Below are 24,478 nucleotides of genomic sequence, written 5' to 3'. Positions count from 1 at the left end.
GATTCCCACTCTCAAAGCTGGGGGCACAGGTTTGATCCCTGGTCAGGGAAGTTCTGCATGCTGCATGGCACAGCCAATAATTAAATAATTTTAAAAGTTTACCACATCCTGAATTAGTGGATTAACCTCAGTTCTTTCCATCTTCCTACTATCCCTTCAGTGTCTTGTCTCCTCATGGTCCCAAACTGGCTGCCACAGTTCCAGCCATTTCTGGGAGACTTGACAACATCCAGCTAAGGGAGAGGGGGTGCATTGGGAGGAATACTTCTCCCTGAGCCCAGCCAGCAGACTCTCCCCCACCCCAGATCCCACTGGCCAGGATTTTGATCCCATCCACATGCTTTTGCTGCAAGAGAGGGTGGGAAGTGAGTAGTCAGCATTTTCAAGACTTGTCCAGGAAGGAAGAATGTGTCTCACAGCTATATTTTTCTGTGCAGGTTCTTTGAGTAGTTTCCTGGTGCCCTATTGTCTTGAGTGAGTTTGAGCTGAGTGTGAGGATGCTGTGTGTCCCTGGCCTTGGTTCCTTCATCTGAGGTTTGGGAGAGTGATGTCTTCTTTAAGGGCCGATGAGAACTGATGAGGTTTATGTAAAGTGCCCAATGCATTGCACATAGTGCTGGAGGACAGGGTGGTGTGATGGGCTCCCAGGGTCCTTGCTGTGGGACCTTGGCCGAGGAGCTTGACTTCTCTCAGCCTTACTTCTCTTGTCTGTGAAACGGGTGTAAGATGGTCTCCCTGCTTACAAGGTGATGCTGAAGAGTCCATGAATTCTCTAATTCAGAGCATCAGCCTGGGCCTGGTGTCTGGTTAGACCTTGAGAAGCGTTAGCTGAGTGCTGGGCCTCAGGATAGGCTCTGGAGATGCAAAAGGGAATTGAAAACAGCCCTGACCTTCCAGTGCCTGCAGCCAGTGGGCAGAGGGGTGTGGAAATTGGCCCTGATATTTTTTATCTGTTATTTATTTTTGGCCGTGCTGTGTCTCTCTGGCTGTGTAGGCTCTCTCTAGCAGAGGCAAGTAGGGGCCACTCTCTAGTTGAGGTATGCGGGCTTCTCATTGTGGTGGCTTCTCTTGTTGCAGGGCACAGCCTCTAGGTGCGAGGGCTTTAGTAGTTGTGGCTCGAGGGGCTTAGAGCTTGGGCTCAGAGCTGGTGGCACACAGGCTTAGTTGCTCCACGGCTTGTGAGATCTTAGTTCCCCGACCAGAAATCGAACTCGCATCTCCTGCATTGGCAGGTGGATTCTCATCCACTGCAGCACCAGGGAAGTCCCATCGCCCTTATATTTATAATGTGATGGGGAAGCCCAGGGGTTGGGGATCCCAGAGGAGGCGCTGAACTAAGTGGGAGACAGTAGCAAGGACAGCTTCCTGGAGGTGGGTGCATCATTGTGAAGTCTTTAAGGGTGAGTAGGAATCGGCCTGGGAAAGAGGAAAGGATGAGACTGCAGGACCAAAGTTATCATGCTTGGACTTCCCTAGTGGTCTAGTGGTTAAGACTCTGTGCTTCCAGTTCAGGGGGCACAGGTTTGATCCCTGGTCGGGGAACTAAGATCCCACATGCCACATGGCCAAAAAATTAATAAATAAATAATTTTTTAAAAGTTATTGTTCATCTCCCCTTTTCTCCCCTCTCTCTCTTGCCTACCCTATTTCTCCTTCCTGCCTCACCCCTTCTTTCCCTTCTTCACTTCACTGGTTCATTTACCCATTCATTCAACGAACACTTACTGAGAGCACCCAGTGTGCCAGGCAGGGGGGCAACAGCAGGGAATAAGACAACCCAGGTTTATGCTATCACGAGCCTTGCTCAGAGAGATCACATTAAGTCAATACCAGGTAGTGAAAAGGAATGTGTAAAGGAAAGATTGAGGGCAGGAGGAGAAGGGGACAGCAGAGGAGGAGATGGTTGGATGGCATCACCGACTCGATGGACATGAGTTTGAGTAAGCTCCGGGAGTTGGTGATGGACAGGGAGGCCTGGCGTGCTGCAGTCCATGGGGTCGCAAAGAGTTGGACACGACTGAGCGACTAAACTGAAAGGAAGGAGTGCTAAGACCGAGAAGGTCTGGCAGCTCCTTTGTGTTGGGTGATTGGGGCAGGGACTCGGGGGAAAGACTCAGAAATACGAAGGCTGCCTGGTGTGGGGGCCGCAGACTGTTGGTGGCTGCCAGGAGGTACCTTTCCCCAGCAGGAAGCAGCCAAGTGGAGGGAGCTGGGGGTGGGGCCTCACCTTCGTTGCCCCGGCAAGGTGGAGGGCTCTGGAGGGCTTTGAGCCCAGGCTGGCTCGAGGTCCCGAACTCCGAGGCTGCCAGAATACAGCCTCGTGCCTCCCGGGTGGGCTGTTGTGGGGGCCTGTGGGGAGACACACTTTTGTCAAGATGCCAAGGCCGCCTGGCCGCCCCCTTCCTGCCGTCCCTCCCTCCGTGCCCGGCACAGCCTGGCTCCTGGAACAGCGTGGGCAGCACAGAAGAGGGCCCCTGCCTGCGAGCTGAGGAACAGTCGCCAGATAATAGACCTCTAGCCGGGCCGGGAGAAAGTGTGCCGCGAGTGGCACCGAGTGGGGACTGTTAACTCACAGCAGTTCTGAGATGAGAGGAGGGCGAACTGGGCAATGGGAACAGGCGGGGTGGGCCTGGGGGCTCCCCCAGCCACAGCTGCTGAGAGAGAGCACAGGCCTCCCAGCCAGCCTTCACCCCTAAGGGACTGATTGTGCAGCTTTCGGCCTCCGCTGTCTCAGTGTCCTCATCTGTAAAATGGGTGTAGTTGTTCTGCTCTCACAGGATAGAACACGCGTCATGTAGCCTTCGGCACCACCTGGGAAGGGGAGGACCGTTTAATCCCTTTTTAAAGACAAGGAAGGAGGGGCTCGGAGAGGGTGAGTCACTTGCCCCGGGTCACACAGCGCAGAGTCAGTCTTGGGAGGCCTGCCTTTAACCATGTGTGCGGGGAATGACATGAGACAGCGCAGTGCCTGGCACATCGTTGGTGCTCAGAAAGCGTCCACCACGTCCTAGCAGCATTTGAATAGACGTGGATTTGGCGTTTGGGAGTCTGTTCCCTGGTGGCTCAGACGGTAAAGCGTCTGCCTACAATGCGGGAGAGCCAGGTTTGAACCCTGGGTCAGGAAGATCCTCTGGAGAAGGAAATAGCAACCCACTCCAGTGCTCTTTCCCGGAAAATCCCATGGACGGAGGAGCCTGGTAGACTGCAGTCCATGGGGTCGCAGAGTCAGACACGATTGAGCGACTTCACTGTCTTTCTTTCTTTCACCTTTTCTTCCTAAGTTTGTTCTCAGAAAAGTGAACGCTCCAGCCATGGACATCCCTGTCGGAGTCCAAGGCCCTGCTGCCTGCCTCTGCCAGGGCCTGCTTTGTGCACCTTGACCCAGGAGGCTGGTGTCTTGATCTCCTTTTGTGAGATGAGGCACTTCGGGCGAGAGGAGGCCACGTGAGAGCCCACGGCCACATGGTGTCTGAGCTCGGCAGGGACGGGGGGCCTTAGAGAAAAGGCAGCTGGGGTTTGAGTTGGGCTCCCCCGCTTCCCAGAGATGGGGGAGTGCCGCCCGGGGACCCTCAGGGGTTGGGGGCAGAGCCTGGGGGCCCTCAAGCGCGGGTCAGTGGGCCCAGGACCCGCCTTCTCGCCTCCCTTCAGCCCGGGCAGGAAGCTACAGAGTCCCCCCCAAGGCCACCTGGGTCGGGGGTCTCTGGCGCTGCCGTGGCGTATGAGGCCAAGAGGGGGTCTCCAAGGCCGTCTCGGGAAACCCTGTGCCGTCACAGTCAGGCTTCACGGCCACCCGAGTCTGAGGCAGTAAAGCAGAGAGGAGGAAAGAACAGGGGTTGGACCTTGCTCTTGAGACCACCTCTTCTGCACCCCACAAGCCAGCCCCGTTCTACCATGAACCGGGGCGCTCCCAGGGGCAGCATGGCCTGGTGGTTAGGAGCCCTGGCTTTGTGCCCAGCCAGCCCATGTTCTGCACATGGCTCCCCTGTGACTCAGGCTACAGGCTCCCTCATTCGGCATTTCGGTTTCCTCGTCTGCACAGCGCCGGTTACAACCCTTCTGGCTTCTTCAAGTCAAGGAGGTGACAGCAAGCCCTCAGCGACTGAGCACTGCTGAGGTTCGTTATTATCCAGGGGCCGGGGGTGGGGCCTCCAGCACCTGACACAGCGCCTGGCACCTAGTAGGTCCCCATTCAAATGCTTGTTGAAGTCAGAAGGTGTCGGGGAGGGAAGGTAGGAGCAGGGAAAGGAAGGCCTTTTCTTCTCCTTCTTCCAGCCTTTTGCTATCCTCAGGGAGAGTCTTCAGATCTTGGGGTGCAACTTAGGGGCACTTAGCCCAGGATAGCAGGGTCGGTGCTCGGGGATAAATCTCCTGGGGGACATCGTGACTCCTTCATCCCAGTTGCAATTTCTTGTTCCCCAAGAACATCTTGCTCTCTTTCACTAACCGATCCAAACATGTGGGATTTCAGCAGCTCCTGTGGAAAGGGGAGCCTAAAGGATCTTCTAAAGGAGATCAGTCCTGAGTGTTCATTGGAAGATCTGATGTTGAAGATGAAACTCCAATACTTTGGCCACCTCATGTGAAGAGTTGACTCATTGGAAAAGACCCTGATGCTGGGAAAGAATGAAGGCGGGAGGAGAAGGGGAAGACAGAGAATGAGATGGTTGGATGGCATCACTGACTCAAGTTTGAGTAAACTCCAGGAGTTGGTGATGGACAGGGAGGCCTGGCGTGCTGCAGTCCATGGGGTCACAAAGAGTTAGAAACGACTGAGTGACTGAACTGAACTGAACTGAACTGTGGAAAGGGGCGTGCTGACCAACCCCAGGCAAGGGGACCAGACCTCAGTGGGGCCCCTTCTTCCCAGGAAACCCAAGGAGGGATGGCATTGCTCCAGAAACACTGCCCCAGAGCCCCTGGGCAGTGCTGTGGCTGTGTGAACTGGGCGGGGCCCTCAGCCCACCCCATTTCCATTTCAGAGAAGGTGGACCCGCAGCTTTATTAGCTGCCCAGCTCTTCAAAGAGGGGCTGTAATTACAGACCGGCCTTGCTGCACGAGGCGGGGCCACACAGCGGGCTCTCCCCAGTGTGGAAAATGCTCCTTTTTCTTCTTGCATTCGGGGTGGGGCCTAATAAAGCAGAGAGACGAGTTCCTGGCTGCTTCTACAAAGATTTCCTTTCCAGACCGTTTTTTTTCCCCCCAACTCCCCTTCCAAGGTTAATTAGGGGCATCTTAGGTCACTGAAATGACTACTTGAATAAGAATGTGATAAATGAACACAAGGAAATAGTCGTGGGCTTGGTTTATAAATAATCTGGGATTGACTTGTCAGGTCAAGTCATTTCTGTTTTCTTTTTTCTCCCATATCAGAATTCTTTTCCCTGTTGCCTTGGAAACAAGCCTAGGCAGAGGGATGCTGGGAGTTGTGTGACTCGGGTTCAAGCCTCAGTGATTCCCTCATTTCACATGGTAGGCATATCGAGTGCTGGATGCTGAGCATCAAGGTTGAACAGGACACATACCTGCTGCCCCTGGTCTCAGAGTCCAGTGGGGAGACTGACCGGTCAGTTGAGCTACAGCTCAGATTGTTAATGATGTGGTGAGGGGTCATTCGGCAAAGTGGGAGCCCAGAGGTGGCCCCCTCGGGGGCATGAATCAGGGGAGGCTTCTTGGAGGAGGGAGTACCTAAGCTGAACTGTGAAGGACAATAGATGCTGACCAGCTGAGGAACAGGTGGAACAATTCCCTAGCCAGAGGAAACAGTATGTGCAAAGGGCTGAACAAGAGGCAGCCTGGCATATCCCAGGATGGCAGTTGGTCTAGTCGGGCTGGGGTGGAGAGACCCTGGGGGTGTAGGTGAGACATGAGGCCAGAGACCCTGTCAAATGCAGATTGTGAGAGACCCCAATGGAAAATCAGGGCCGCTGCCACAGGTTTACTCTGAGGTCTGGGACAGCAGTCTACCTGGACCTGGTTCTTCAATGAAAGGAGAAGTTTGGCCATCAACCGGCCCTTCGAAAGCTTTGCTCCATCCCACAGGGAGAGAAAACAGGTTGTTTTTTAAAAAAATACTTATTTATTTGGCCGCCTCAGGTCTTGGTTGCATCACGGGATCTTTTGTTGCGACGCACGGAGTCTCTAGTTGTGGCATGTGGGCTTAGTTGCTCCGACACGTGTGAGATCTTAGTCCCTTGACCAAAGATCAAACCCATGTGCCCTGGATTGCAAGGCAGAGTCTTCATCACTAGACTGCCAGGAAAGTCCCTGAGAAAACAGATTTAAGCTGGGTCCACAAATCAGCCCTTCCCACACATGGTCCCCAGAATTAGTCTCTAAGCCAGTTGTCGAGAAAGGAAACTGCTTGATTTGCACCCAGACAAGTCCTTCTGCAGAAATTTCCTGACCAGAGGAGGTTTGAGGACACCCCGAGAAGGGTGTAGAGTAGTCACTGCCCTTATGCATGGGGCTTGGGGGCAGAACTGGATGTTTTAAGAGTCTTAGAAGTGTGGATAGAGTCTGGCTTCTGCCCTAGAAGGAGGAGGGCTTTACAATCATACAGGTCTGGGTTCAAGTCCCAGAGCCCCACTTGCCAGCTCAGTGACCTTGAACAAATACCTTCAGCTCTTGAAAACCTCACTGCCCTTCTCTGTGAATTGGGGATAATTAATAACAGGGCTCACCCAATAGGGTTGTTGCAGGATAATGTGAGGTGAGGTGTCTAGGTAACCAGTTTCCAGCATAGAGCAGATCCTCAATTCATCGTCACTATTATTTCCACTACACTACCTTCTTTATCAATGTAATATCGATACATACTATATATAGTACAGTTATGTATATATAATATTATTTTAATATATTTTGAGGCCCTGCATGCCTACTCCTGGAATGTCCAGTTTTTTGGGAAGCAGGATCATGTAATTGAGACATCCTGTGGGAGATTTGGAAAAGACTGGGGTTGTTGAAGGTGGTCTTGAGGTGGGGGGACATCTGTTAGAGATGGAGAACAGGGGAAAGCAGCTCTTGGCAGGGGTACAGGGGACACAGCATGTGCAAAAGCCCAGGGGGAGCGTGGAATATGGCCATGCCCAGTGGCCTTTGCAAATGCCATTCAGCTTTCTTGGAGCACTCCTATTCATCCTTCAAAATCCTACCTAGATTTCCTTTTTCCAGTTACAATAAATGATCATCTTCCCTTTGTTCGTCTTTCCTCAACTTCCTACTTTCTTAGCTGGGCTTCACCTCCACTTCTTGACATTCCCATCATAGTGTGTTACTCACTAGTCTTTCTTAGCTCTTGGTACTTGTATTGCCAATGTTCATTTTTTTTTTTCTTGGCTTTTTCTTCCACTGAGGGATTCTCTAGAGTGTTCACGTTTGTATCAGATATGGGGGAGAAAATTGTAGTCTCGGGTTTGATGTGGTCCATTGGGATACCCTCTCCTCTTAATGGCTGAGAATCAGAGAGCTACCCCAAGCTCTTCAGGGACTAGAGTCCCTTCGGGATCAGTACAGAGCTCATACAAAGTAACTGCACAGGGAAGTTTGTCAAATGAATGAATGAGTGACATGCTGATTTCTGTAACGGCAAATGCATGTCTGGAAATGGTGACCTCTGGTCTCTACCTCCTACTGTGGTGGTAAAATTCTCCTCTATTTCCTGGATCGCTGTGGATTCTCCAGAGTCCTTTGGATTAATTATGTAAGGAGATGACTTTCTTTCCTTTTTGATGCCCAGCAACCTCCCAAGAGTTTCCTGGAGAGAACAGAAGAGTTTGCAGAAAAAGTCCTCTGGCGGGGAAAGCGTTCAGGCTGTGCCCCAGTTTTCATAAAGTGACGCTTTTTATAGTCAGACTTTTAGACCACATTGTACCTAAAGGGAGCCGGGAGCTGGGAGCAGGCAGGCAATCTGGCTTCCCAGCTTCCTTCTGTACCTCTCTCCCCCGGTGTGGACGGAGGTGGACCGTGTGATCTGGCCTACCACTTAGTCCCCTCTGCTCTTCCCGACACCTGTCTTCCATCCAGACTGATACGGCAAAGGCTGGTCTTCCTGTATCTTGGTTAAGGTGCAAGGCTGGGGATTGCACACTCCGCCACCTCATAGCTGTGTCACCTCAGGCCAGTCACGGAATCCCTCTGCCTCAGTTTTTTCCATCTGTAAAATGGGGGTAGTAATCCTAGTACAGACCTCATGTCATTGTTAGGAGGAGCAGATAATGTATTACTGATACGATGCCTGGCACTCATAGTCCGTGGTACCAACAGCATCAGTGACAATGACAACCTTTGATGATTTCATCTCTGAAAATCAGAGAGGCTCAGTAACTTTCTCAGGGCCACATAGTATAATAAGAGCTAGAGTTGTTGTTCAGTCCCTCAGCCCTGTCTGACTCTTGCAACCCCATGGACGGCAGCACACCAGGCTCCTCTGTCCACTGTATCCCCGAGTTTGCTCAGATTCATGTCCTTTGAGTCAGTGATGCTATCTAACCACTTCATCCTCTGCCGCCCCCTTCTCCATTTGCCTGATTCAATCTTTCCCAGCATCAGGGTCTTTTCCAATGAGTCGGCGACAGGTCTACAAACCTTAAACCATGATGCTGTATCGATTTAGCAAATCCAGGGCTGCGTCGAGGGTGAGGTGACTAAGGCACACACGTAAGGTCCACAATTTAAGAGAGCACCAAAAAAATAGATTATCAATGTAAATAATTTTTAATGTAGCATTCTTTAAAAGTAAAAATTGATTCACAAAACCGACCGCCGACATGACACATAAAGGTGGGATCAATATTACTGGCTTTTCCTTTTGCCTCTGACTTGGATATGGGTCAGCACAGCACTGAACAAGTCTCTTTTTTGTTGAATGATAAGGTTTTTACGACTTTTTCACAAATATAACTATCACATGTGACTGATAAACAGCCCTGTGGCAAAAATGTTTTGTATAGGTCATGCCTATTTCCAGACAAAGTGCTGGGTGTGGATCAAGAAACTCGGAGTCAAAAGGCAGGCTCATCCTTCCACCCCAGCCTTTTATTATGAAAAATTTCAAACATATAAAAAAATTATACATACCCACCAGGTATATTCTGTAATTGGTCACATTTTGCTACATTTGCCTAAGAAAAATCTAGCCGCCCATCCGTTTCTTAGTGTACAAGTTTTTTTTTTTTCCCCTGCGTTTCAAAGTGAGCTGCAGATGTCAGTACACTTCAGCATGTGTGTCGCTAACTGGCAGGGCATTGTTTTTAAGAATTTTGATCTTGAATGTTAAATTCCCTTCAGAAATGCATACCCATCTCCATCTCTGTCTGTCAGTAAATATGTCTCTTTTACCATAGCCTGGCCAACACTGGATATTGTAATTTTAAGTGAATTTATTTGTTTGGCTGTGTTGGATCTTCGTTGCATCACGCAGGATCTTTCTTTGCAATGTATGGATTCCCTAGTTGTGGCTCTTGGGCTCAGTAGTTGCAGCTCAGGCTTGGTCGTTCCATGGCATGTGGGATCTTAGTTCTTCCACCAGGGATCAAACCCACATCCCCCACATCGCAAGGCGGATTCTCAACCGCTGGACTGCCAGGGAGGTCCCCGGATATTATAATTTTAAAGGTGCTGCTTTTTTTCCTCCCAGAGGTGCTCAGTAGGTTTTCCCCACCTCTGTGTCCAGATGGTCTGTTAAAAAGTTGCATCCCTTTCCAGCTCTTCAGGTATTTCTGGTGCAGCTTTTCTGGGGTTAGGTGGGGAGGACTGCTCCCATCCTGGGAGTCCCTGGCCTGCTGGGGACGACCTGCAGCAGGAGGTTGGCTGTGGACACTGTGTGTGAGGAAAGCAGGCAAACCTTGGTGACCAGAAGCCCTGGGACCCTGGAGGCTGTATGGGGTGGTGGGTGGGGCCAGACACACTCCTAGAGGGAGGATCTGGGGCCCTGTGCACGTTTTCGCATCTGCATAGTGGGGGGTGCAGGCTACTGCAAGAGCCCCTTGTCCCCTCCCCTCTCTCTCCTCCTCCTGCTCCAGCCTGTTGTTTCCTGATGGCCCAGGTGCTCTCTTGCCTCTGGGCATCTGACTTTCCTGTGATTTCTGTGGGTCAGGAATTTGCCGGGCAGCTTGGCCGGGTAGCTCTGGCTCGGGGTCTCCCATGAAGTTGCGGTCAAGGGCTGGGCCATCCAAGGGTCTGCCTGGCAATCTGGGACCTGCTTCCCAAGCAGCTCACTCCTGTGGCTGGAAGTTGGTGCCGGCTCTTGGCCTCTCTGCACGTGGTCTCTCCATGGGGCTGCTTGAGTGCCCTCACAGCATGGCGGCTGGCAGGCCCTGGCTTTGAAAGTCACTTTCTGTCACTTCTGCCTCATCTCTTGGGCACACAGACCAATTCTCGATCATTGTGGGATGGGACCACACCAGGGTATGATTCATGGGGGCAGGGATCTCTGGAGGCCATCTTGAGGGCCGCCTACCATCCTGGAAGACCTTGGCAGGTAACGTCACCTCTCTGGGCCTCAGTCTTACCCTCTGTCAAATGGGTTCGTGTGAGGATTCCTGAGTTAATTCTTGCAAGCACTTAGAAGAGCACTGGAGACTGAGTCACACTCTTCAGTAAATATTAGCACCGTTACAGGGTCCTGCTGGGCTGTGAGCCCTCGAGGGCAGAGGCCATCCTCAGGGTCCGTGTCCAGCGCCTGGCCCAGAGAGGGCAGTCTCCAGATGTTTACATGAATGAGTGAAAGAATGAGTGAGCAAATGAACATCCATAAGGACTGGGAATCCAAGGAGAGCTGTGTCAGCTGCATTGTCAGAGACGCCTCCATGAAAAACTTTCTCAAGTGAGGCCCTTTGATCAGTGTCTAGGGAGCAAATGTTTATTCAGAACTGAAGGTGATGTGGGTGGGGAAAAGCTCTTGGGATGCACTCAAACTGATCAAAGTTTCACTCTTGGACTTGGCTTTTGAACAATAAATATTTACTGAGCTCCAACTCTGGACCAAGCGCTGCGTCAGACCCCCAAAACGATCAGAGAGCGGGGAGGAAATAGCCCCGGGCCACGGCCTGGTGGTATATCCTTGCTGTGTGACCTTGGGCCAGTGAATCTGTATCTCTGAGTCTGCGCCTCCTCATCTGTACCGCAGAGGGTCCATCCCTGCTGGAAAGAAGAAAGCTCCTCCAACACACATGCCTCCCCTCAGGATCGGCTGCTGCTCCCCCTTGCCGACAAGCACCCACTCCGGTCTTAGATGCTTCTGCCTCCCATCCCCAGCCCTCCTTCCCCCACCCCCAGTCCCAACCACTCCAGCTCCACAAGGGTTAAAGCCCAGGAGCTCATGTGACCCAGTATAAACCATGAATCACTCCTGTTGCTCCCGTGTGGAGCCTGCCCGCCCAGGATGGGGCAGGTGCTGTGCCCTGCGTTGCCATGGCAACTCCACCAGTACTGAAACACAGCCCGGCCCAGTTCCTTCCTTGTGGGGGCCTCAAGGGCTGTTTCACCTGGCTGGGTGTTGCCTTTTAGGGAGGAGGAAGGGAAGGCTGGAGAGAGAGAGAGAGAAGGAGCTTAGGGAGGAACTAGTAGAAATTGAGACAGGGCGGGGGAGGAAGGAGAGGCTGGGAACCTGACAGAGAAATGGACCGCCAGAGGGAGACAGACTGACTGCCGGCCACAGGTCCCGTCACCCTGGAGGCAGTTTCTCAACTGTTCAGCCTTCCCGGGGCCGCCGGGTCTTCCGACACACACGCACACACGCGTTGCGTGCACGCACGTGCAGCCCCGTCTCCCCCGCTGAGCCGGCGGTCAGGGCTGCAGGGCGGGTGGGCTGCCTGCCGAGCACGTGCAGGCACTGACAGCCCCGCAGGACGGTGAGCCAGCGAGCTGGGACTTGGGGGGGTGGGGTGGGGAAGAACAAATGGGGGCGGACGTCAGCTCCCTGGGCGGCCGCCTCCCCGAGGCCCCTCCTGCATTCCCGGGCAGCGAAGCCCCTCACTGAGAATGGGGGCTGATGTCATCCCGGGCTGCCGAGCCAGGGGAGCCAGGGGGGGCCCCGGGGCTCCGGGGCCCCGGTGTGGCTGCCTCCGGAAATGAGCTAGCTGCCCGCCGGCCCACAGGTTCGGGAACCTCCCCCTCCCCCTGGCCGGAGGACGGGTAAACCTGCATGGGCCAGGTGAGCGGGGCCCCACCGCCGGCAGCCACCTACCTGGGGGCAAGTGAGGACCGGACCAAGGGTTCCCCGGGGGCCACCACCTCTTCCTCCCCCACCTCGCGGGGACTGTCACACCCCAAAGCCAGCCAGCGCAGCAGCCCAGTTCCTCAAAGCTTGTCGTCACTCGAGCCAGCCAGCCGGCCCGGCCGGTGAGCCCTGGGAACTGGATCTTGGAGCCACCGGCGTGTTTACTCACAGCCCCAGGGGGTTGGACTCTCAGCCCTGTGGATGCCCCTGGCTGCTGGCTCAGCGGGTGTTGATCTGCTCCCCGGTCCAGCTACTGAAGAGGCGGCTACCTTTCCTCTCCAGCGAGAGCCCAGAACTTCCCCGAGCGAGCGTGCAGCAGGGGGACCCGGGAGGACCGACCCTGGCACCTCACTGCCCTCCTCCCTCCCTCGCCCCACCAGCCCCATGGATTACCTGGGCGACAAACTCACGGTGGCCCAGAGCCACGTGACCCAGTGGATGGGGACCGTCCGGCGGTCCTTCCAGGAGGCCCTCAACCTGGTGACCAGCACGGTGGGCCCCGAGCGGGCGGGCGGGGAGCCCTCCGGACGGACCCCCTTCAAGCGCACCTCGTCCTTCCGACACCTGGCTTCCCGAAGCCGAGAGTCTTTCCGCCGCTTCTCGGCGCGAAGCCAACAGAGATTTTCTTCCCTGAGGAAAAGGCAGCCGGATTCGGAGCCCCCAGACCTTGTAAGCTTGTTACTATTTTTTGTTTGTTTGTTTTAAATATTAAAACAACAGTGAGAACTCCTCCCTGCCAGTGCTCCCCCTCCCCCACCCCGGGGAAGTTGGCTGGGGCGGAGCGTCCCTTCGGTCCAGCCAGGGAAGTTGCTTCTTCCAGGATAGTTGTCCATCCAGCCGGACCATTTCCTGCCCTCGTGCCTGAGACAGGCGTGTGGTGGTGATTCCCCTTGACGGTAGACGCGTGTGCTCGCCTGAAGCCATCAGGTCATTTATACCAGGTTCAGCATCCGTGTCTACGGGGCTGGCTTTGCCGGTTGATTTATCTGTAAGTGTTTGACACGCCAATCCTACACAAATGCTTCCTATTTTTAGGGAGGCTTAGTTGGCACCTGCTCCGTCTCCTCAAACACCCTCCCCGAGTGGCCGAGCATCCACATCACGTGCGTGTGGAGTCGTGGCTTTTGTGGTCTTTGAGCCGAGCAAAACCGTGAGGTCTCATCTGATTACCCGCGGTGGCGGGCAGGACTGCCCACTGGCCAGTGAAGCTGGGAGTGAATGGGCCAGGACGGGCCGGAGGAGGGTAATCTGGGTCCTGAGATTCCGGCAGCTCCCACTCTGGCAAGCTTGATGGGGCTCGGGGATCAGGGTGGAATGACATCTAATGATTGAGAACTCAACCTGCATCCAAGTGTTTTTTTTTTTTTCTCGAGGACCTTGCTAATGATTTGAAAAGGTGGAGCTGAGCCCAGAGAGGGAAAGACACCTGCCTGGGGTAGCGCAGGGAGTGAGTGGCAAAGCAAGTGCCAGAAGCCCCAGCTTTGAACCCCACTCAGGGCTCTTTGCAGCCAAGCTTCTATAAAAAAGGTTTCTCCAGAGCTTCCTGATAACTTCAGGGAAGCCCCTATCATGGGCCCTCAAGGAGAGAGGGTCTCCTGACTACGTGACCCAGTTCCCAGGAGACCAAAGATGGATGAAGTGCTGAGCCGCCTCCTCCCCTGGGTTCAGCCTTGTGATAAGTCCCGGTTGTCATTTCAGACCCAGGGTTGAGGGAGCCGTGGGGTGCACCAGGCTGTGAGCCAGTCCTCTGCGCACTTGAGGTTGCAGGCATCCCCTCAGCTGGCCCAGAGAGGTGAGGTGATTCTCCCCCGGGTCACACAGCAACCAGAGCAGCCAGGTGCTAACATGTGCCTCGTGAAGATGACCTCTCCTTCCCTCCTGGGTCTGTGCTGCTTTGTGGCTCGGGATGAATCAGTGGGGCCTGAACTTAGGAGACAGATTCCCCCAACCCGACCTCTGGGAGGGGTGACTTAGCCTCTCGGTCGTTCTTTCTGTCCCTCTGTCTCTATGTCAGTTGTCTCTGGGTCTCTCTTCTCTTTCACTCTTGTTCCCTCTCTGGCAGTTCAGTTAAGGGCCTGGGGGCTTTGGTAACATTCAGTTCCCCGCTGTTTGGCCCTGGGTATTGGCCAGAGTCCCCTGGGCCTCATTGCCCTGCTCCTGAGCTTGGTGAATGAATGAATGAATGAGTGAACGAAGAGGGGCCTGGCAAGGCCTTTGCCTCCTCTGTTCACTGTTGCCTGGCAGTGCTTCCATCAGCGCTGATGCACGCTCGATAAATCTGGGCTGAATTAACCTGGTTCCTTCCCATTTAATGTTCGGCATCTACCAGCTGGCACTGAGGTTGAAAGCTTGAATCAAATCTGGCGACATCCTGGCAAAGGGGCCCTGACTGGTTGTCAAGCCTCAGTTTCCTCCTCTGTCAACCGGGGAGAAATGGGGGTCATCAGGTTGACATGGGTACCCATCGCGGGCCTGGGCACATAGTGGGTGAGCACCGGGAGATGCTTTCTGTCAGGTGCCCCAGTGTCCTGCCTCCCGGGGATGAGGGCAGAGTTGAGATGGAGACGCAGGCTCTTTTGCAGAAGAGACTCCTGGCTTTGAGTCCTGGCTCTGCTCCTTCCCAGCTGTGCAGCCTCAGGTACATTGTTCCCCTCTCTGTGCCTCAGTTTCCTCATCTGTGAAATGGGGATTGTCCTCATCCTTTACATTTCCTATTGCAGCCACTTAAGGGCAGTGACCTGCTGCCAGGAGACACATGATGGCCATGGTAGCCCTGCTTAGCACTCAGTACATGGCCTTGTCACCCAGTACATGACAACCAAAACCTTTTCTCTCAAACCATTCCTCCAAAGATTCCCAGTGAACTGGAGAATCCACACGCGCCCCTCTCCCCTGGGGACTTCGCTTCAGTATTTGTTTTACGGGAGGAAACTTTTCAAAGCCACAGACAATTAAGAGTTAGGGGACACCTGCAGAAGCCTGAGCTGGGGCTGGGAAGGGGGCAGGATTTCAGTCTTTGGACTCGAACTGGTACGTGATTTATCTAAATAATCTGTTCTGTTCCAAGTCCTGCCTCAGGCTTCTATTTACTCAGAGCCCAGCAGAAGAATCTCTGGCAGGCAGAAAGCAACCCTCAAAGGCGTGCCCCGAAACGCTTTTCCAAAGGCCTTGAAATAATCTGCTAATGGCCTGCCTGGGCGTCTGCCGAATAAAAGGGGGGAAGAGGGGAAATAATCGCATTGTCTCAGAGCGACAAAGGCAGGAAGAGGCTCGTCTGTGCCGCAGCCCAGGGCGAGCCTGAGAACAAGCCCTGCCAGAGAGGTGGACGGTGAGTGGAGTCCAGGCAGAAAGTTCCAGAACTCAGGCGCAGCGACAGCGCCACTGAGGCCAACACCCGGAGTCAGAGTGGGAAGCCGGGGGGTGTGGTGGGGTCTCCAGGGCCGAAGAGCTTTCGGCAGAGAGGGCTTAGCCACGGGACAGAATTGGGATCGAGGATCAGCTCCTCTGTGTGCTGGCCTAGTGGCCTTGGGCAAGTTAAGCCACCTCTTGCAGTCTCAGCATCATCATCCGTAAAGCTGGGGTTCACCTGGGACTTGTCTGGCGGGCAGTTCGGTGGGACTGGCACCTGTTAAGCGCCTGGCATACAGGGGGGGCTTAATGAGTCTGTGCTTCACGGAGATGCTGGAGCCGTGATGTGAGTCCCTCCTGCCCAGATGGCCAGACTGGCGTCCCTCGCAAAGGAGAGTAAACCTGGCTGGCCTTTCATGGGCACGTCCTGTGTGCCAGGCCCCCGCAAGCGTGAGGTGTGTATTTGTACACTGTCGTTCACTCGCTCGCATTTTCATCCCACCAGTATTCATCGAGCACCTACTCGGGTGCTGACGCTGGGGAAAGCAGCTGTGAATAAAACAAGACAGAGCTCCGGCCTTTACAGGGTCGCCTTCAAGGGGACAGAGCACGAAACACGTGGGCATAAATATGTCATATTGGTGTGGTTCAGTCATTAAGTCGTGTCCGGCTCTCTGCGACCCCATGGACTGCAGCACACCAGGCTTTCCTGTCCTCCACTATCTCCCAGAGTTTGCTCAAACTTATGTCCATTGAGTCGATGATATTAATGCCATCCAACCATCTCATCCTCTGCTGCCCCCTTCTCCTCCTGCCCTCAGTCTTTCCCAGCATCAGGGTCTTTTCCAGTGAGCTGGCTCATCGCATCAGGTGGCCAAAGTATTGGAGCTTCAGCTTCAGCATCAGTCCTTCCAGTGAATATTCAGGGTTGGTTTCCTTTAGGATGGACTGGTTGGATCTCCTTGCTGTCCAATAGACTCTCAAGAGTCTTCTCCAACACAATTCGGAAGCATCAATTCTTCGTCACTCAGCCTTTTTTATGATCTAACTCTCACATCCGTACACGACTACTGGCCTCGCCATAGCGTTAGCGAAGTGGTGTCTCCGCTTTCGGATACACTGTGTAGGTGTGAAAATTCAGGAACCCTCTTCAAGGGTGAGGGGCTTGTCTCTTAACACTCAACCCTTGCCTGTGTCAGTTTCCCAGTCTCACCACTGTTGATACCTTGGGCCTGATCACTCTTTGGGGTGCAGAGAGGCTGTCCTGTGTATGTATGAAAGATCATCCCTGGCCTCTGCCCACTAGATGCCAGTAGCACCCCCAAGCATGACAACCAAAACTGTCCCCAGACATTGCCAAGTGTCTCTGAGGGACAAAACCGCCACCCTTCCCCCAGTTGAGAACCACCACTGGATGTAACTTGCTTTGGGGGACTCTGTATCTGGGGTGTCCTCCCAGTGACCTGAGCTGGGGAAGAAGGTCAGGCCCTTCTTTCTTGCTCGGAGTTGGTCTCATAAAATCCATACGGCTCCCCCCTTGAAGGACACATGGAGTAGCCCCGTAATTCACAGATGAGAGATTGGAAGCACGGAGAGGTAAAGGGAATGAGTCTTCAAAGGGTTTGGAGGAAGAGCATCCCAGCAGCAGGAAAAGCAAGTGCAAAGGCAGGTCTGTGCTCAGCATGTTTGAGGAACAACAGGGAGGCCAGTGTGGCTGTAGCACAGTGAGTAAGTGGGTGAAGGTAGAAGATGGGGGGGTGGGGTGTGCCAGGGCATGCAGGGCCTGGGGGCTGCAGTGAGGACAGTGTGAACTTTTAGAACTGCAGGGTTACGAGTACCAGAGCGGTGAGGAGAGCAGAGTGACAATCGTGGTTGCCGATTACCAAGCGCCTGCTGTGTGCCGGGCGCAGGTTGTCACAGGTTCCAGAGACCTGGGCTTCAGGGGAGCAGGGTCCAGCTGTCACAAACCCCCCTGCGTCTCCCAGTATCTGTGCGGACGCTGTCCAGCACCACCAGTCCAGAGCCCTGACAGGTGCCCTGGTTTCAGGACACCCCTTGGAGTGCGGAGCTGGGGTGCTGGACTTCAGTGGACTAACCCCCCCCAACCCCGCAACCCCGAGCCCACCTCGCAGTGACCGCACCTCTGCTCCAGTGCAGATGGTCAGGCAGGATGGGCCACCTTCTCCCAGGCTGGCCGCACCCGGTCCCAGGTCGCTCCTCACCCTGCTGGCAGCAGAATGACGTCACCCCGGAGAACAATGGTCTCTTCACGGCCCAGTCGAGGCGGGGGGTGGTGGGCAAAGACTGGGCCCAAAGTCGGTGCCTCTGGGTGAGACCTGGAGAGCAGGGCAGGACCAAGACATGGCCGCCCCACAGGGCTCTGCTTGTGTGAAATTGCATTCAGTTCCTCGCCCCCTCTCTCCCCTAAAAAGAGTAGGGTGCGCTCACAATCCATGGAAAGTACGGAAAGCCTGAATCAAAACAAAATCCACTTTTGATTTTTAACGTCCATGGAAACCACTCTTGGCATTGGAGTGCCTTTCCTTTCTGTCTTCTCTCCTCCCTTTCTCAAGCAAAGTCTCCCACCTTCTGTCTCTTTCTGTCCTTAAAAAAAAATGTGCTGGTTTTGTATGTCTCTAGTAGAGACCTTTGCTAACGCCTGGGTCACACTCTGCCGTGCACAGGCTCCTGTGTGTATTCATCTCTCTGTCTGGACCCTCGGTCGCTCCCCATTTGGGACGATCAGGAAGGACACTGTGAGGGCGGCCTTGGGTGGGCGCATCTTTGTCCAGATTTCTGAGGGGTGGGTAAGGTTAAAACAAGCCTCTTTTGGGTGTCTGCAACCTGAGGGCCTCTCTCTTACTCTCACTTTCCCTCTTTCAGCGTTTTCAAATCTCAGATGTTTTGTTCAGACAAAGTGCCTCTGGCTCTCCTTATCAGGAAGTTGGAAATTTCAGGAAGGAAATCTGGATTGCTGCATATCACAGGGAATGGTGTATTTTTGGATTTCAGAAAGAATGGGTTCTCTGGCAAGGAGTCACTGAGATGAACAGGAAGGACGTATTGGGTCAGTTACAGAGAGCCACTGGTGAACGTTTAACATTAGCCGGGTCTTTAGGGGAAAAGCCCCAATTTGTATGTAGCATTTGCCTATTCCTGTGTTATAAATACTCCCACCAGGGCCCGCTGTAGGGTACCGAGTAGCCATCGTTGTACACGGAGCTGGGAAGAGATGTGCAGTACATCATCATTATACACAGCAGTCTTCTGTATGTCCAGGGGGCTGCGTTCCAAATCCCCAGTAGCTGCCTGAAACCATGGATAGTTGTTGTTAAGTAGCTCAGTCGTGTCTGACTCTTTGCGACCCCCTGGACTGCAGCACTCGAGGCTTCCCTGTCCTTCACCATCTCCCATAGTTTGCTCAAACTCATGTCCATCGAGTCGGTGATGCCATCCAGCCATCTCATCCTCTGTCGGCCCCTTCTCCTCCCTGCCTCAGTCTTTCCCAGCATCAGGGGCTTTTCCCAAGAGCCGGCTCTTTGCATCACACAGCCAGAGTTTTCGAACTTCAGCTTCAGCATCAGTCCTCCCAGTGAATGTTCAGGATATACTCAAAGAATATATCCAGTATATTCAATGAATACATCCAGTCAATATATACTATGCTTTTCCTATGCATATGTGTACCTATGTTAAAGTTTAATGTGTAAATTAGGCATAGTAAGAGAGTAACAATAGCTAACAACAAAATAGAACATAGTGATGACAACATAGTATAATAACAGTTGTGTGAATGTGGTCTCTCTCTCTCAAAACATCTCATTGTACTGTACTCATCTCTCCTCTTCTGGTGACGATGTGGGATGACAAGATGCCTCCGTGATGAGATGCAATAAGCAGGATGATGGAGGCAGTGCTTCGGACCGTGGGGCTGCTGTTGACCTGACAGACGATATGTCTGGAGGAGGGTCGTGCACTTGGGGTGATCCTGGATCACAGAGCCATGACGGTGGTGGTGGATGGGTGTCAGGCGCAAATGATGTCAGTCGTTGGGGATCCAAGAGGGATGGTGTGAGATTTCATCACGCTGCTAAGGAAGGCGCACAATTTAAAACTTGTGACTTGCTTATTTCTGGAACTTTCCATTTAATATTTTTGGGCCGAGGTGGACCGTGGGTAATTGAAACCACGGAAAGTGAAACTGCAGAGAATGGAGGGGTGCCTAGGGTAGAGTATGTTCACCAAACAGATTTCAGTGGATAGAAATGATCTCAAGACCACAGATCGTAGTAAAATGTAGTGATTAGGAAGTGTTAAGGTTTGACTACTCCTTACCTTTGCTTTTACTAGGATTTATTTAATTATAAGTTTATATCATTAATGTTTAGTAATGACTGTGTTTGGCAGCTGACTCAGAACTGACTCCTGAAAAGTTCCCAGTTGTGTCCACACCACTGTGGGTGAAGACAGTGAGCTGTGGATTACTGGAGCTACGGGTTTGAATCCTGATTCTGCCTCTCGCTTTGCTGTGGGACTTTGGGGAGGTGACTTAGTCTTTTTCCACCTCTGTTTTCTCTTCTGTAGAACTGGGCCTGTGATATCATCTGACTCCACAGATATGCTGGAGATTGCCCTGACATAAGGCACATGCAACAAAGCACAGTTCAAGGCAAGTGGCAGGGTCTCAATTAATATTTCCTAACATCGTCATTATTTGTTTAGTGTTTAATAGTTGGCAAAGCACATTCAGTTGACTGCAGCCATGAAATTAAAAGACACTTGCTCCTTGGAAGGAAAGCTATGACAAACCTAGACAGTGTATTAAAAAGCAGAGACATCAGTTTGTCAACAAAGCTCTGTCTAGTCAAAGCTATGGTTTTTCCAGTAGTCATGTACGGATGTGAGAGTTGGACCATAAAGAATGCTGAGCACCAAAAAATTGATGATTTCATATTGTGGTGCTAGAGAAGACTCTTGGAAGTCCTTTGGACTGCAAGGAGATCAAACCAGTCAATCCTAAAGGAAATTAATCCTGAATATTCACTGAAAGGACTGATGCTCAAGCTGAAGTTCAAAACTTTGGCCACCTGATGAGACTCATTGTTAAAGACCCTGATGCTGGGAAAGATAATGGCAAAAGGAGAAGGGGGTGACAGAGGGTGAGAGGATTAGATAGCATCACCAACTCAGTGGACATGAATTTGAACAAACTCTGGGAAATAGTGGAGGACAGTGGAGCCTCATGTGCTACAGTCTGTGAGGTGTGTATATATATATATATATATTTTTTTTTTTTTTTAAGGTGATACTATTATTTTTTTTGCCTGCGCTGGGTCTTCATTGTGATGTGTGGGCTTAGCTGCTTGTTGTCATGTGTTACCTTAGTTTCCTGTCCAGGTATCAAACCCTTGTCCCCTGCATTGCAAGGTGGATTCTTAACCACTGGACCACTTTAAGAAGTCCCTATCGCTTTTCTGTATTCACAACATATATTTCTGTATTCTCCAACCTGCAGAGGAGACTACATCTCTGGCCAGGAGCTTGCCTCCACCCTCCTGAGGCATGCTGAGCCAGAGCCACTGGGCCAAGTGCCTTTGGACCCCTGGCTCCCAGAAACTGGGAGAGGCATTGTTAGTTGTTTCAGCCACTAAGTTTTGGGGCTATTTGTCATGCAGCAACAGATAACCAATACACGCTCCTTCTCATTCATACCTGCCACGACAGACAGTCCAAGGGTGGCCAGGGAGTATTACTTAATCCTCATCTCGCAGATGAGTAAGTTGAGGTGGGAAGAACTCGAGGGGCCCATCCGAGATCTGTCACTCAGTAGCCCTTGGAGTTCCCAACAGATACTTTTCTTGTCTTGGGGGTTCTTGCATATAAGGGAGGCTGCTCGCCGATCTGGTCTCAGGGTCCTAGGGGCTTCTGAGCAACACATCCTTTGAGGAGTTGGCATGATTCCCCTAGCATGGAAGGAAATCGATTTCTTGGATACTGAGTGCTCATCACTCCGTTTAACTCATCAAACTTTCATCATAAAGGCTGGACCATAAACAGCAACGAACCCTCCACATGGATTTGAGAGCAAGGTGTACTCTTAGAGCGGTTTTTTCCTCCTTCATTGATTTCTAGGCCAGAGGAGTGAGCCCTCGTCAACTGTCCTGCTCCCTTGAAAGGTAGATCCTAAAACATAGATTATCACCAAGAGTTCAAAAAACTGCAAAATGTGTGGGTTTTTACTTTTGCTTTTTTAAACATAGATTTGGGATCCTTGTCTGTCCTTTCTTGATTGAGGGACAAAAAAGTCTAGAGATGCAGGTAGAATTAGGTCAATCCAGTTAAAAGCTTGGCTTCTGAGACTTCCCCTGCAGTCCGGTGGTTAAGAATTCACTTTACAACACAGGAGGTGAGGGTTTGATTCCTGCTCTAGGGGCTAAGATCCCACACCCTTGGGGCCAAAAAACCAAGATGCAAAACAGAAGCAATATGGTAACAAATTCAATAAAGACTTTAGAAATTGTCCACATCAAAAAAAAAAAAAAACGTTGGCTCCTTTGGATAAATTTTAGTTTGAATCCCAGCCTCGCCGCTAATTAGCCGTGGGGCCTTGGACAGGAGACTTTCCTTTTATGATACTCAGTTTCCCTGTGAAGTTCTTAGCACAGCGCTTGAAACCTAAAATGTGCATAATAAATCTTAGCTGCTGTTATTCTCCTTACAACCTTGATATGATAGTCAGATTAGGGTATGCTATGTTGCAGTAACAGACTGACAACTCTCGACTCATTTGAAAAATTAATTTTTATTGAAGTATAGTTGATTTACAATATTGTGCTAGTTTCTGGTGTACAACAAAGTGACTCAGTTTTATATATATACATATATACATATATATGTATATATATATGTATGTATGTATATTCTTTTTAAGATTCTTTTCCATACAGGTTATTGCAAGATGTTGAATATAGTTCTCTGTGCTATGCAGTAGTTCCCAACTCTTTTTTTTTTGTTTTGGTCATGGAGCGTGTGGGATCGATCTTAATTATCTGACCAGGGTTTGAGCCCGCAAACCCTGTATCGGAAGTGTGGCATCTTAACTGTTGTATCACCAGGGAAGTTCCTCAACTCTCAACACAAAATTTTTCTTTTCTTTTTTTTCAATCTGAATTTTTTTGAAGTATTGTTTTTTTTCCCCAGTTTTACCGAGATGTAATTGACATAGAATACATAGCTGTATTAGAGTCTAACATGATGATTTGCATGTGTATAAACTGTGAATTGATCACCACAATGAGTTTAGTTAACACCCTTCCCTGGTGGCTCAGATTATAAAGAATCCGCCTACCAATTCAGGAGATGCAGGTTTGATCCCTGAGTCGAGAAATCCCCTGGAGAAGGAATTGGCAAGCCACTCCAATATTCTTGCCTGGGAAATCCCGTGGACAGAGGAGCCTGGCGAGCCATAGCCCATGGGGTCTCAAAAGAGTCAAACACAACTTGGTGACTGAACAACAAACCTCACATAGTTAACACGGTGTTTTCCCTTGTGATGAGGGCTTCTAAGATCTGCTGTCTCAGCGACTTTCATATACACAGCCCAGTATTGTTTAATATCATCACCATGCTGTACGTTATGTCCCCAGGGTTTATTCATCTCATAACGGGAAGGTTGTACCTTTTCAACCCCTTTATTCATCCCCCCACCTTCCACCCCTCTGAAGTGTTTATTTCTTGCTCACACAAAGTCCACTCCTGGTTCCGTCTGCAGCCGCTGTCTCTCCAGGCTGTGTGTGAATCTTGTATCGAGTCCATCTGGGAAAACGGGACTTCTGTGTAGTGGCATCAGGGGGAAGAAGCTTTGGGTCACACCAAGGCAGGGGCTGTACCCTCCCATTTCCCAGGTGGGGCTATGAAGGCATAGGAGGGACACATCTTGGGCACTTAGCCTGTGCCAGACACTGAGCAAAGCAAATGCCTTGTCACAGCCTGGCAGAATCGTGTGATTTTTGATACCCTCGATTCACAAAGGATAAAACCAAGACCCGGGGGGAGGACCTGACCTCGCTCACAGCCTGGATGGCCAAAGCCTCTTTTCTCATCCCTCAGTGGACGGCGGGACCCGAGTGCCTCTTTTAGGAGACACCCCGGTGCTGACCTGGGTGTCCCACCACAGCGACACTGACACTCAGGGCCGGGTCCTGCTTTGGCGGCTCAGGGGAGCTGTCCTGTGCTTTGTGGGATGTTGAGCAGCATCTGTGGTCTTGAACTAGCCCTTCTAGACTTTGCCAAGGGTCCCTTGGAGGCAGAATCGCCCACGGTTGAGAACCGCTGATGTGGATGGTAAGCATCACGAGCTGTGAGCTGGGGTCCCTGCCAGGCCCTGGGTAACCACACGGCCTTAACCAGCAGACTCCGAGTGAAGCCAGGACCTCAGTAGCAGGACTTTGGAATTTACCGACTTTTAGGTAAAGTAACCTTTGATGCCTGGTGTCATTTTGGGCAAGTCTTTCCACACCGATACAGCATTTTCCTTCAGCTACAAAATGGAGCGGACAATGTCTGCTGTGGAATTGCTAGGATGACACGAAGTGCTTGTCAGGAGCCCTGGCTTAGCACATAGTCAGCGCTTTATTGACCTTCCAGTTATGACCTGTCACTTGGTGTGTTGGGGGGCGGGGGATGCACATTTCCTAGCAATCGAAGATACCGTTCACGGCCTGTTGAATTTCGAATCCTCTGTCTTCAGGCTCTACATCCAAGTATTTGCTTCCTGCCAAAGCCAGAAATTATCCAGCAGCCCACGCTCCTGTCACTCACCAGCCTGATTTCTAGAAACGGCCCTTCCCTGGGCACACCTATAATTTAACATCTGTAATTCCTCAATTAGTAGTTAGCAGTCCATTCTG

General features: G+C 51.9%; 1 protein-coding gene and 1 long non-coding RNA gene across 6 annotated transcripts in view; one reads left to right on the top strand and one right to left on the bottom strand.

The window, feature by feature from the left end:
* KIAA1671 (KIAA1671 ortholog) overlaps positions 1 to 24,478 on the top strand; it is a 179,626-nt gene that overhangs the window by 106,196 nt on the left and 48,952 nt on the right. Inside the window, exons 1-2 of one of the 5 annotated variants that reach the window (XM_081542957.1) lie at positions 11,575 to 11,853; positions 12,602 to 12,890. The exons of 2 other annotated variants lie outside the window; for them this stretch is intronic. In XM_081542957.1, coding sequence (XP_081399083.1) covers positions 12,606 to 12,890 — 285 coding nt within the window. In that variant the 5' untranslated portion in view covers positions 11,575 to 11,853; positions 12,602 to 12,605. Of the gene's footprint in view, positions 1 to 11,574; positions 11,854 to 11,877; positions 12,891 to 20,153; positions 20,239 to 24,478 lie in introns of those variants that run through there. 2 more of the 5 variants (XR_014069076.1, XM_081542956.1) reach the window with 2 other exon arrangements.
* LOC145526689 (uncharacterized) lies at positions 8,694 to 13,129 on the bottom strand. The gene is made up of 2 exons (XR_014069077.1): positions 12,615 to 13,129; positions 8,694 to 11,140 (listed from the first exon to the last, which is right to left on the bottom strand). It is a non-coding gene; the product is annotated as an uncharacterized LOC145526689 (long non-coding RNA).

Source organism: Giraffa tippelskirchi, chromosome 11 (genome assembly GCF_054371585.1).
Source record: "Giraffa tippelskirchi isolate mGirTip1 chromosome 11, T2T-mGirTip1v1.2.pri, whole genome shotgun sequence".
NCBI classification, from domain to species: Eukaryota; Metazoa; Chordata; class Mammalia; order Artiodactyla; family Giraffidae; genus Giraffa; species Giraffa tippelskirchi.
Note: the sequence above shows the minus strand (reverse complement) of the source record. Positions and strands in the feature narration are given on the sequence as shown.